At 37.1% G+C, this 12,861-nt stretch overlaps 1 protein-coding gene across 2 annotated transcripts in view; it reads right to left on the bottom strand.

The window, feature by feature from the left end:
* LOC122804338 (spectrin beta chain, erythrocytic-like) overlaps positions 1-12,861 on the bottom strand; it is a 2,132,081-nt gene that overhangs the window by 444,741 nt on the left and 1,674,479 nt on the right. For both annotated transcript variants that reach the window (XM_044074141.1, XM_044074142.1), the window contains one exon: positions 4,505-4,749. In XM_044074141.1, coding sequence (XP_043930076.1) covers positions 4,505-4,749 — 245 coding nt within the window. The remainder of the gene's footprint in view (positions 1-4,504; positions 4,750-12,861) is intronic.

Here is a 12,861-nt window from a genome sequence, read left to right as displayed (position 1 = left end):
ACATAATGTCTGACACTAGCTAGCTTAACCTGATAAACTGACCCTTTACCAAATTTCTCTTCTGCCACAGGGGATGCTGGCTGTTGAAATGGAGGTATGCATTGGAAAAAAAAATTCTTTCCTAAAAATGTTAGATTCATACCTCCCACAAACATTGTTCGTAATTATAGTAACATCAAGGAAATTGACTGAATTCATCTCAGCCTGACTGGGGAACTCCAAGAAAACTGTAGAGTGGTTAAGGAAGTCAATAAATTCCATCACTTCCTCTCTACTTCCTATTCACAGAAAGAAAATATCATCCAGGTATCTCGTTTAACTTTCCACCTTACTAAAAAGGGGAGACTTCAATACCATGTTGGTTATTAATGTTATGATCTTCCCTATAACACTACAGGCAATAATGATGCATGTTTTGTCTAGAGATCTGATGTCCACAGAGAAATTAACTATGGTGATATTTAGGCATGCAAATGTAAGATTTGAATGATGATGCCAAGTCTTGACAAGACCAACTGTGTAATTAAAAGACAGAAAGGAAAACTGGCAAGCTCTGAGGAAAAGCATACTATTTATGAGGTTATCTATGTCATGGTGTTGTACACTGATCAGTTGCCAGGCATCCCAACTGAGAGAATTTGCTGAAAAAATGCCAAATTCTGAGAGGTGAAGTGTTAACACAGGCTAAGATTCATTGCGGGAAGGTCATAGCAATTATTTTCTCTTATCTTCACACAGAAATATCACTGATATCATGATTAGCTGTAACTCTGTTCTGTAAAATGTTAACTCCTTAGGCATTTTGTAAAACCTCTCATATCTTTAAAGAAAAGCATATAAACTATCAAGGTAATTTAAGGTAACTTTGCAAATATCAGTAAAACTGTCCACAACAGCAGGAACAACACACGTCAACAGCTGAACTAATAAAAGTCTTAAACATTCCAGACTTGGTCCAATGAACAACATCAACAAAGAACTCCAATCAAAATACTTTTTTCATAACTGGAATAGCATCAGCAAGGACTCATAAGCACAGCAGATTCAATGGAAATAAGTGAATTACAGTATTTATTATCAAAATGAGGAGGTATTCAATCGGATCAAAATAAGATATACTCTGCCCCTCTCTTGGTGTAGAGGGATAAAGCCCTAAGTATACTTCAGTCGACCCAGGTTTGGTTAGTGGCTCAAGTACTTGACAGAGCAGCCAGGGGATGATGAGTGTGCCTATCCTGAGTGAGGAAGGGTGGTGGTGGCTCTGGTTAGCCATACCCACAGCTATGGGAAGACTGACCTCAATCCAGGGTGTGGGAGTGAGTCTTGAGTAGAGGGTGGTGACTGACCTACGGCAGACTCTAGATGGGCTGTCTAAGCCACTGATGGCAGCCCTTGCCTGTAACTGTGAAGGAGCACATATGCATGGGATGTGGTCCATATGCTCATATCAGTACTAAAGGAAGCAGAGTCAGGACATACAAGAAATTGTACTTATTTTTCTGGGTGTTGGTCAGGACACAAAACTCCATGATGTCTGTCAGGAAGATGGTCCCCTTCAGATTTTGAGAGTCCCCCAGCTCTTGAAAAGTAATGGGCTCTAGCCCAACTGGGAGAAGCTTGATGACTGGCAAGGCAGGAAAGAAAAAATAAAATAAAATAAATAGCCCATTTCAGTTCAACCCCCCTCAACCCCCCCAAGCTGGCATGATGAGACTTGAGGATAAATCTTTCTAAGGCATGGTACTTTACAGGAGCTGAAGATTTTTTAAGCAAAATAGAAGGAAGTCTGATCAAATACTGTATCAGCCTTATAATTTATTGTAAAATGTTCTTTTGCAAACAAAGAACAGTCAGAATCTTAGGGAATGGGATTAGGTGATGGAGTTGAGAGCAATTTAGATCACCAGGCAAGCTGTCTCTGTGGAGAACAAAATGAGGTTGGAGAGTAGCCAAAGGAATCTAGCAGGCTTCATCACAGCTCAAAAGAATGAAGCCTATTCAGATGTAGCCAGAGGATGAGATGGGCAACTACTCTTCTTTTTTATCTTGTGACCAAGTGTTCTGCACCCCTGCATAATATTCCTATTTGTAAAGCTGGCAAACCTTGTGATAAGTTACACTTGGTCTTCTTGATGCCAAATGAATAAGATTTAATCTAACTGGGTTCATTATTGTTGTCATTGTGTTATCTTAACTAAAACAATACTACATTTAGGCTTGATAAATAAAGAAACAAAAAATAATTTGAGTCAATGCTGCTGGAATAGGGTAGCACATCAGAGGAATCAGGTTTGCAGGGCCCAGGCTGAGCTTCTTAGGCATCTCTGACCTATGAACATTCTATGTTCTCTAGCAAACCTGCTACACTCAAGGCTTTGCTACACAGAAGGCAATGATAAACTTTTACTGGGTGTCAGCAGAAATGGCACTTGGGCACCAGGCATCCATAAAATGGATGCTTAGTTGCCAACATTTCAATCTCTGAAAAGCGTGACTTGAGCATCTGTTGAGGGCCAACAAAACAGAACTGATGGCTTCTGGATGATTAACAAATCTGTGCTGGTAACATTTTAAAAGTAATTTGTGAACTTCAGTAGCACAATTCTGGGCTGTTGTCTCACCAAACCCCCTAGTTTGGCAGTGGAATACATGGAAGAGCAAATTAGTTTGTACAGTTTATTGTGTTTTTGGCAACACTGGCCTGGAAATTTAGTTGCTATTGTTTTTTTTTTTTATTCAGACATCATCCAGTTAAAAGAATGAACACATCTGTGCAATGTAATGAAATGGTACAGCCAGCTACTGGTCACCAAGGACTATACCTGCTGAGATTCAAGAGAATCTTTTCTAAAACTTCTATATTTTCATCTCACTCAGTTTTTGCTAGTCTGATAATTTTTCTTTATAAACATTCTTTATTAAACTTTTTTTCTCTAGTACTGCCTAACAACTTGTTCAGATCAGACCCTTTGCTTTCTCGATTTATTCTTTCTGATGTAAGTTCATTTACAGAAGCAGGACTCGAATGAGAGCAAAAAAGACAAATCCTGAAGCTTTTTTGTTCTAAGCAAAAAAATTCAAAACCTAATCGATTCATTAAAATTAGCATAACATTCAGAAAACATTTGCAATATTATCCCCCAAAGATGATACAGAAACAGTGTAAAAAATTTAGGGAATTCTAAAAGGCACATAAACATGAATCAGTAAAGCTTAGTGCAAGGACATCAGTTGCAATGACAAATTACAAAAAGGGTATAACATTTCTTAATTCAAATCTAAACAATTATACCTATACAAAGAAACATAATTATACCTTGTGAATTCCTTCACAACTAGGCATGAAAAACTGTCAAATGAAAGATCGCAGTAGTCAAGTGACCATACGTTTTAGTTAGTGAAAAAGAACAAGTCCAAGGCAGCAATGCTGCTTGTATGCAAGGATGCCTGTGGTACCCTGGTTTTTGATAATGTCCCCTTATGCTTTGGGGAGAATATATGACTGCTGGAAAAGATCTGGACAGTGACTGATACTATATTCCTACCACAATGATTTTTATAATAAATATGAACTGATGGCTTGGTGGTCTTTTCCTGATGGAAGGCTTAATTGTTCACCCTAGTAATCAGCATTGATGCTGTGCACTGACAAAAGTACAGCAGTACAGCAGGTTAAATTATGGCAAGCAGAGTTCTATATTGTGATGTATGGGGGGGGGGGGTGTTTGTATGTGAAATCAAGTGCTCACAGACATCTAAATGCTCCTTAAAGTCAAGTACAAAGAGAAGGAGAAAATGGACAATAGATAAAAAAATCACCTGTTTTGAATTACAAAAGACTACGACTGCTACCCAATTACTCCAACTAGAAGGAATGAGTGAGCAGCAAGGACAAGAGGCAGTTACAGAACCCAAGGGCACTGAGGGCAAAAACTAAAAATAAATAAATCATTACTGAACATTCCCTTATAATATTTATGTTTGTGTGACAGTAATAAATTTTGCAGTAAATGAAATATCTACAGTATGTATGTTACTTCAGGCTTCTCTAGACATGTTCAAGATGAAACTGCTTAATTTTCAGTAGCATGCAAAAAACAAAGATGTACAGCATAATGTGGAACGCTTTTTTCCACAGAAAATCATTGCCAGTGCCATTTCTAAAAGTGCATCGGCAATAATTCACTTATTTAGGGAGCTTTCTCCCTTCTTTGAGAGGGTGCCACTGTGGAGTTGGTATACATAAGTCCTGGGGTGTGAGGGGCTTGCCCCCCCTTACATTGATGGTGCAGTGGGGCTTGCATGCTGAAAAAAAAAAAAAAAAAGAAAAGAAAAGAAAAAAAGATCTTTTCACCATGTTGGATTTTGGGCTTTTTTTTTCTTCTTTTGGAATGTCAACTTTCAGGAAGATGGAGTTCCACAGTAGAACTTTTACATTATTGAAAGTCTGAAATTTTACTGCTCATACATTTAAAACCTTTCAAACAGATTACTTGTATCTTACCGTGGCTTTTCCTGTGTTTCAATCTGTCTAATTACACTTTCCATCCACGACATCAATTCTCGTACCATTTTGAAGAAACGGAATTTCTCAGCTGTATCAATCAGCTGAGCACGACGTCCATCACAAGCATCCAGAAGAGCTTTCCATGCTTGTACCACTTCCTGTTCCCGCTTTTGAATTTCTATAGATTTGTCCCCAGCATATGCAGACTGCAAGTGTGCTGCATCATCCTGGAAATTCTGCACCTGCAAAGAATCACACCTGCAAATTATTACATTAATCACCTTAACAACCACTCTTACTGAATAGGTCCTCCACAAAATTATTTTTTATATCTCTAAGCTAAAAACACCAGAATTCCAAAGAACTTAAAAAGCATGCTAGTGTCAGGTATTCAACAAAACACATATAAAAAAGCAATTTTTATACTTAAGTATGGAACATTAGCCCCTAAGGGACTAAATAGTGATCTTAATTGGAACTTGCTATTATAGTTTAATAGAATTACTGTTTAATTGGTAATTGAATTTGCCTGTTTTATGTGTATATAAGTGTGCTTTAGCAAAGATGCATTTTAATTCTGTAAAAGGTATATTGACTGAGGTGGTAGAAATATTTTTGGATTCACTGGCATTGTGGTTGTTCTTTTTGGACTTATACTTGTTCTTTATTTTATGTTGTTTGGTAAAAATTGATTACACCTGCTTAACTCTAGATATTCTCCTAGAAAGTAAAACTCTTTTGTTATTTTAATGTGGTTTCCCAGCACCTGTTTGTATCTCCAGAATATATGCATCCAGTCCCCAATTTGGGTGTCTCCAAACCTCCAGCATAAATCACTCACCCCATTGACTTTCTTGCTATTTGAGATGTTCCCAATAGCTGGGTCAATTCTTGGAAGACTCTCTGATTCAAATTCTACCAGTGAGGGGCTGTCCTGATCCTGCTCAGCTTGTCTGCCATACAATTTTGTTCTGATAGTATGCAAGATGTCTGCAGGATGAGATTGTGCTATATCCCAGGCTACTACGGCTAGTCTGCACTAAGTTTAGGAACTGGTCCTCTTCCCCCCATTTACTTATCCACCACATTACTGTGGTGTTGTGTGTAACCACTTATAATAGTCCTGGGGACAATACATGATTGAGAGAGTTTAGAGCATTTATTACTGCCATCATCTGTTTTACGTTTATGTGTTTTGGTTTGTCTTTTCTGTTCCAAACACCCAGCAGTTTTATCCTCTTAAACACTGGTCCCCAACCAAAGTCTGAAATTCCTGTAGTTGCAGACTGTGCTGAATTTGGAAAAGAAAATGGAAGACCTGGATTCTGATAAAACTGGCCTGTTTATCAAAGTCATTCCCTTTTCACAAATCCCCAAAGAGGAATATGGAATGTTAGGGGATATTGATATTGGGACCATAGTGACTTTAGGTACCATTAATGTTTTTTTCATGTGGAGTCTGGTAGAGGAGTCATGGATGCCATGAATCATATCAGGAGGAATTCCCTAGCTGAGGCTTTGGTTTGAGTGGAAAAACTCAGGAATAGACCTAGATATAGATCTACTATTTCTTATGGAAGAAAAGCTCTTTGAACTGAGGAATCTTGGAGAAACCCCAGAAAAACAATCCTTGAAAAATATTCAAGCAAGACTTTTGGATATTCCCCTGAAACCCCAGTCTATGCAGATCACTCACCCAAGTTCACACAAGACCACCATTCCATGAAAAAGACTTTGGAAAGATAAGCAAGTTGTCTAAATACAGAAAAATGTGAATATTTTGCAGTCTACGGTAGGCTATCACTAGAGCTTGACACTGTGAAGCCAAAAAATATGCCTGGAAGCCTGGCAGAAGTAGTCAGTATTAAAACAGTAGATAACCCAAAAGGTAATGCAGTAACCTGAAAGTGTGATCCACACACACAAATCTTTAAGAAACATTTGAAATCTGATGCTATAAGAATATGACAAGCATCATTTAAATCTAGGGTTACTGAAAAAAACTTAAATAGGGAATGGCAGGGAGACATGTTATGAAGGGACATTTTGAACTTTGGAACTTTTACAAACTGGTTTAAGGAAGGAAAGATATAGGACTGGTATTCAGAAGGCTTCTTTCTTTGGTACCAGAAACATCCTTTTAATAAAAACATTCTCCTTTCCAAGGAGGGACAGCTTCTATCACCCCCTAGGTTAGCAGATGCTGAATGATGGGAGGGAAAATGTTTAATCTGATGGATGAGTGGAATACCCTGAAAAGAAAGGAGAGATTCCTACTTACATCTGCATCCCTGATGAATCATACACAGAATCCACTTCTCTGACCAAATTTGTTGCAAAAGAGAGAAATGCAGGGACAAACTTTGGGGATGAATTAGAGGCTTACCAAGGCTGGAGGGATTTTATAGATTGTCATTCAACTAATTAGACTAATTAGATTGTCCTTGTTTCTGGAGGCTCCTTTGCCAATCCTTTTTACAATTATGCTTACCAGCAGCTATGTCTGGTTATTTTGCTTTTTGAAAAATATGTTGCAGACAGCTGTAAAAATCCTTTACAAATTTGGAGAATAAAAGGCTGAACAGCACTCCAACAGCTGCAGAGGACATGTCTAACCTATGGTACACATTGCCTGTAGGAACTACACCACAGGGAACCAAGGAAAAAGATGAATAGTCTGAGGAGCCAGAAAAGGTCACAGCAGAGTCACAGACAATTTAACAGCCTGCTAAAGAAGCAAAAGTTGCTAGGAATTTATTTTGTTATTGTGACAAGAAGAAGAAGAAGAAGAAAGTACAGAGGAACTGTCAGGTTGTTCCACAGTGAAGCCAAAAAATATGCCTGGAAGCCTGGCAGAAGTAGTCAGTATTAAAAAAAGACAAAATTTCCATAAAAAACAGCGAAAAGCACTTTAAACACTTACCACACCCACAAAAGTAATTTAACACAATTTTTAAAAAGGAAAAATTAGTTTAACAACCTTTTTCTACAAAAGTAAAAAGTAGTTATCCTAGGGAAAAAGTGACTAAAGTTACATGACAGTCTGTAAAAACAACTGTTTCTAGCTTAAAAGTTTGACAGTCTCTAAAAACAAATGTTCCTAGCTTAAAAGTAAACATTTTACATAAAAAATACATTTCTGTCAAAAAATAAGATGTGGAAATTGTCTTCCCCGAAGGAAACTTATCTGCACAACAAAGGAATTGTGTTAGCTAACTGTCAGTCCTCAAAAGCCCACAAAAGGAGCTCTCTTTGGCATCCTTTCATAAACTCTTTCACTTGATGTAGAGAAGGAATGGAGGTTGTAAGGGCAGACAAGCAGATATGTCCAAGAGATGCATCTTGACAGAAGAGTTAAGAGATGCCAGAGGATAATAACTCTCACTCTCACAAATACTGAAGACTCACAGCAGTCTGAGCCTTAAAAAGGATTTTGGTTCATGGATTAGCATCAACTAGAAAATCTTTCCCATTTACCCATATATGACTTTCTAGAAGCAGGTTTGCTTAACTCCTTTAATACCTATTGCATGTCCTCTGAAAAAATGCCTAAAAGTTATTAGAATTTTATCATCCAAGAGGCCATTTAAAGATGTTGACAGTTCGAGTGACTCAAGCTCCCCTTGATCTAAGTCTACTCTGAGGAAGATTGTAGTAATTGCTCTTGGCCATTTTCAAAGGAAGGCACAGCCACTGTTGCATGGTCCAAAAGAGGGTTACCAAACTTATATTTAGGGGTCCTTCTGGATTTTTAGAAAAACTCTGGTTAACAGCAGAAAGGGTAGAAAAACAAAGAAACATTCCCATCCATGGGAATGAAAGGACATCTGACTTCTTGGCCTGCTTGAAGAGAGTCCTGAAGATGAATTTTTTTCAGCTGTCTGTTTTGCCTGGAGACAAACAGATCTACTTGACAAGTTCACCACAGACAGATCATTTCCTGGAAGACCTCCAGGTGCAACTTCCATTCATGAGAGTCTGTCCTCACCCTGGTCAACCTGCTTGCCACATTTTTTGCTTTGATGGAATGTATGTAGCCTGGTGGGACAAGTTGAAGTAGCTGCTATATTCCAGGCTGCCACAGCTAGTCCTAAGAGAAGGCAGGACCTGGTTTCATCTCGTTTATGTGCCACATTACTCTGGTGTTTTCTGTGATAAATTCCAGACGGCTTGGAGTCCAAATATGGTTCACAGACATAGAAGAGCATTCATTACAGACATCATTACCTTGACATTTACATACTGTAACTTTTCTGGTTTGCTCGAGAGACCCTGAACATTCACTCCCTTGGACACAGCCCACCATGCAATGTCTGAAGCATCCGGTGTTACAGACTGAGTAGGGGCTGGTAGGAAGAAAGGCAGATCTGGGTTAAGACCACTGATTCACCCAACAGTTTGCCCTCTTTCAGAAATTATTCCCTATAGGAAGAAAGGTCATCATAAGTGCTGTGTCAATAAGAAATCCTAAAATACTATGTTATAAGATGGAATGAGAGAAGATTTCTCTCTGTTCATCTGAAATACCAAGCTGAGAAATATGTCTAGTACACAAGCCAGATACTCTTGAGAAGATGTGAAGGAATCTGCAAAAATCAGGTAATCATTTAAATATGGAAAAATGTGAATGCCCTACGACCTGCAATGGCCTACTACAGGAGCCAGACACTTTGTAAACATGTCAGAGCTGTAGATAAACCAAAGGACAAAACAACATACTGAAAATGTAAACCAAGAAAGAAAAAAGCAGAAAGTGTCTGAACTTGCTGTTGACTGTAATGTGATAGCAATTAAATCCGGTGTTACTAGAAACACCTTGGCGGAGGAATGAGGGATAACAGACTTTAGAGAAAGCATTTTGAATTTTGGAATTATGATGTGAAGGTTTACAAAAGAAATGTCTGGGACAGGTCTCCAGGTTTATTCTTTCTTTCTTTGGCACCAGAAATATTCTTGAATAAATTCTGTACCTCTGTGATCTGCAGGAACAGGTTCTATTACCGTCGATTCAACATCCAATTCAGAACAGGAGATAACAGGTAAGAATTATTGGATGGGTGTGAAAGCATGCCTTGAAATGGAGGCAGGTAGTCACACTGCTGGTTATGACCTTGTAGAATGATTTTGAATATCCAAATGTCTGAGGTTACCTGGTACTAACTAGGATGGTTAAGACCTAAACTCTGAACAAGATGTACAGAACTACCATACATGCATACAGATACTTCAGGTATGGGCAATAATGCCTTTCTACCTTGTAATATAACAAAACAGTTATTCCCGCAATAAGTGTTCAGGTTTTTCTTAAAAAATATTTAAAGTTGTTCTTACTTTAATGTAATTTGGTGGTATGTTCCATTCATCAGCTACTGCCTCAGAGAACCAGTGAGTACACTTCTCATTCCTATAGAATCTTCTACAGAGATTGCCTGATGATTCTCTGCTACCTTTTGATAATCCAAAACATTTCTAGAGGTAGCTGTCTCTAAATGTCCTATATAGCTGAATAAGGTCTTCTCTTAAATGTCTATATGAGACACTGTACAAGTTCCGATTTTAGTCTTTCATAATAACTTCAATTTTCACATCAGCTGATGCCTTTGGTATATTTTCACTGTACTCTTTCCTATTTACTCATGCTTATTTTCATCTAAGGTATCAATATCATTATTCTATATTCAAGTTTTGATCTAATGTAACTAGCAAACAATGATTTCATCACTTCTGATTTCCTAGACTTTATAAATCTTTTTTACACAACCTATAGTTCTAGAACTATATTTAACTAATTGGTTGATATAATTAGAAGAACTTAAAACTGGATCTACCCATATGTTCTGGTCCTTAAATGAATTTACAGTTTCGGTCATTGTGTACTGTATTAAATATTCACCTTTCAGTCTATGTTTCCCAAATCTCATATGCTTAGTTTTTGATGCATTACTCAGCATAATATTCTTCTGTACACAAATCGTCAATTTAGTTAAGCTCTTTAGCAGACATTCCCTATCTGTAACACATGTAATCAGTTTAACCATTTTCAATTCATCTGCATACTGACTGCACATCTCAGATGAAAAAGATCTGAAAGACACAAACTAAACAAGTAAATTGCTAGGACCGAACCCTGTGGAACATCCTGACTGTAACCTTGAATTTCACCTGTCCAATTGCTATAAGATACTTGCCATGTCCTACTTGTAAGCCATGCAGCTATCCATTTTATCAATAGTATAGCAATACCTAGTTGTTCTAATTTATTGATCAGTACTTTGTGTATAACCCTATTAAATGCAAAGTTGTCTATATAAATTATGTCACAGCACAATGCTATCATGTTACAGGTGGTTACAGATCTATTTTCAAAACATGCATGCTGATATATGGTTTCAAGTCCCAACCTTTCAAATTCCAGCAATAATTTATGCAAAATATCCTTCTCCATTATTTTTCTACAACATGAAAATAAATTGTGAGTCTGTAACACTATGGGGTTGTCCTACTTACCTTTCCCTTAAAGATACTTTTAACCAGTGCATGCCTCCAATCTTATTTAAACACCTTTACTGAATTATCACCTGTGACACAGGCAAACTTACATTTATATAAAAGTAATCAAACCATATTAGCAAGTTCGCATTTATAAATATTATACATTATATATCGTATAATCTGAGCAACATTACATAAATTATTCAATTCCTGCCTTCTCTTAAACCCCATTCCTCCTACAAAACATTTTATGCATGCATTGTTCCCACAATTTCCATTTTGATTCTATGGGATTTACTCCTACTCTTTTCTAAAGATCCCACTTCCTGTTCTTTTATCTCTGTTACAATATTCACTACTTCAAGTATAGCTGGTTTAGATTTTGATTTCTATTTTCTAGTAATTACTCTTTTGGCAGCTGCCAGAATTAAATGTAACAAGGCTTTACTATATCAAGGTTATTCAGGACCTGTATCCCAGCTCAAAAGATAATTTCCTTTGTTACACTCATTTGCTTACCCAGTATTCCTGACAGAGTACTTTGTGGGACATTTTTAAAGTCTGCCAACTCTTTACACTCCCAAATCAAATGTTCCCAATTATCTCTTTCTTCGACATCACACCTCCAGCATTTACCATCCACCTAAGGAAATATTCTTTAGAGTATGCTTGGGATAAAAATGTATCTACACAAATACTTCCAGGCAAAAATACTAAATCTTCTAGATTTTATTGCATATTGGGTGCCATACATATATCCTCCCATTGTTTCCTTGTGAATAGCATATCTAATCTCTCTTCCCAATCTTTTCTCACCTCTTCTGAGTGATTCCTATAGTTATTGTGTAATATTTTATATGCCCTATTAATTATCCCCTTTTTAACAGTAGCTCCTGTTCTAGATTCGATCAAAAACTCAACCAGTGCAGGACTTTCATTTAGCATTCTCCAATCCCTTTCTCTTTGTCTATACTCTGATTTTAATCCCTGATAAAGAAGGCAAATCACTAGCCTGCAACCGAATGTCTTCTTGGCATTCGCCTATTCTATTACCTTTTTTTTTCTAATTATTTGTTCCCAGTACCTCAGTTTCTTTGCCATCTTTCTCTAGTAGATTCCAGCCCCCTCATATATTCTCTGTACCCCTAATTGCAGTCATCTCTATTGGCAAAATCTCTTTTCTCCATTCCAATGTTGGCTTAGTTCTTACTATACTTTCTGCTACTTTATCAATATAATATTCTGTATGACTAATTATTCTCCTTATGAATCTGCATCCAAAATCCAATTCTTTCCTTACTCCTTGAATTATCCTATCCATGCTTCATCATCATCCCTTTCCTCACTGAACTGTGGCTTAATGCTTGTGTTATATATAAGAGCCTTAATTGTGTACGTCTCCAATCTTGAGGAATCTCCCCATATTTAAATGACCTAGTGAATAATGGATATAATGGTACTGTAAATTCATGCCAAGTATTCGCAGATCATTATTACTTATTCTGTCTCCTCCCTGTACTTTGTTTGGGTCAAGCTTGCGTAGTTCTTTTTCAATATATACTAATTTGATTTCAGTATCTAAGGTTACCTAGATGTTACTAGGATGATTTATCACTTCCTTTGTGGGGCCAAACTACTTTGCATAAGATTTTGTGAAAATATCTATAATCTGTTATGAGAACAAATTTTAGAATGTACACACAGTTTGCCAATTTGTATGTCTTTACTCCTATTACATCTATGTATGTATAAAACTATTTCTATTATGCTCAATATCTTTATATACATTTTCTTCAAATTTTTCTTGATCTTGTCTCTCATTGTGTTAGATTTGTATATCTACCCAGCTTATTTCAATTTTC

This window comes from Protopterus annectens, chromosome 6.part0 (genome assembly GCF_019279795.1).
Source record: "Protopterus annectens isolate FY-2018-M chromosome 6.part0, PAN1.0, whole genome shotgun sequence".
NCBI classification, from domain to species: domain Eukaryota; kingdom Metazoa; phylum Chordata; order Ceratodontiformes; family Protopteridae; genus Protopterus; species Protopterus annectens.
The sequence above is the reverse complement of the archived record's forward strand: the minus strand, read 5'-3'. Positions and strand labels throughout refer to the sequence as shown.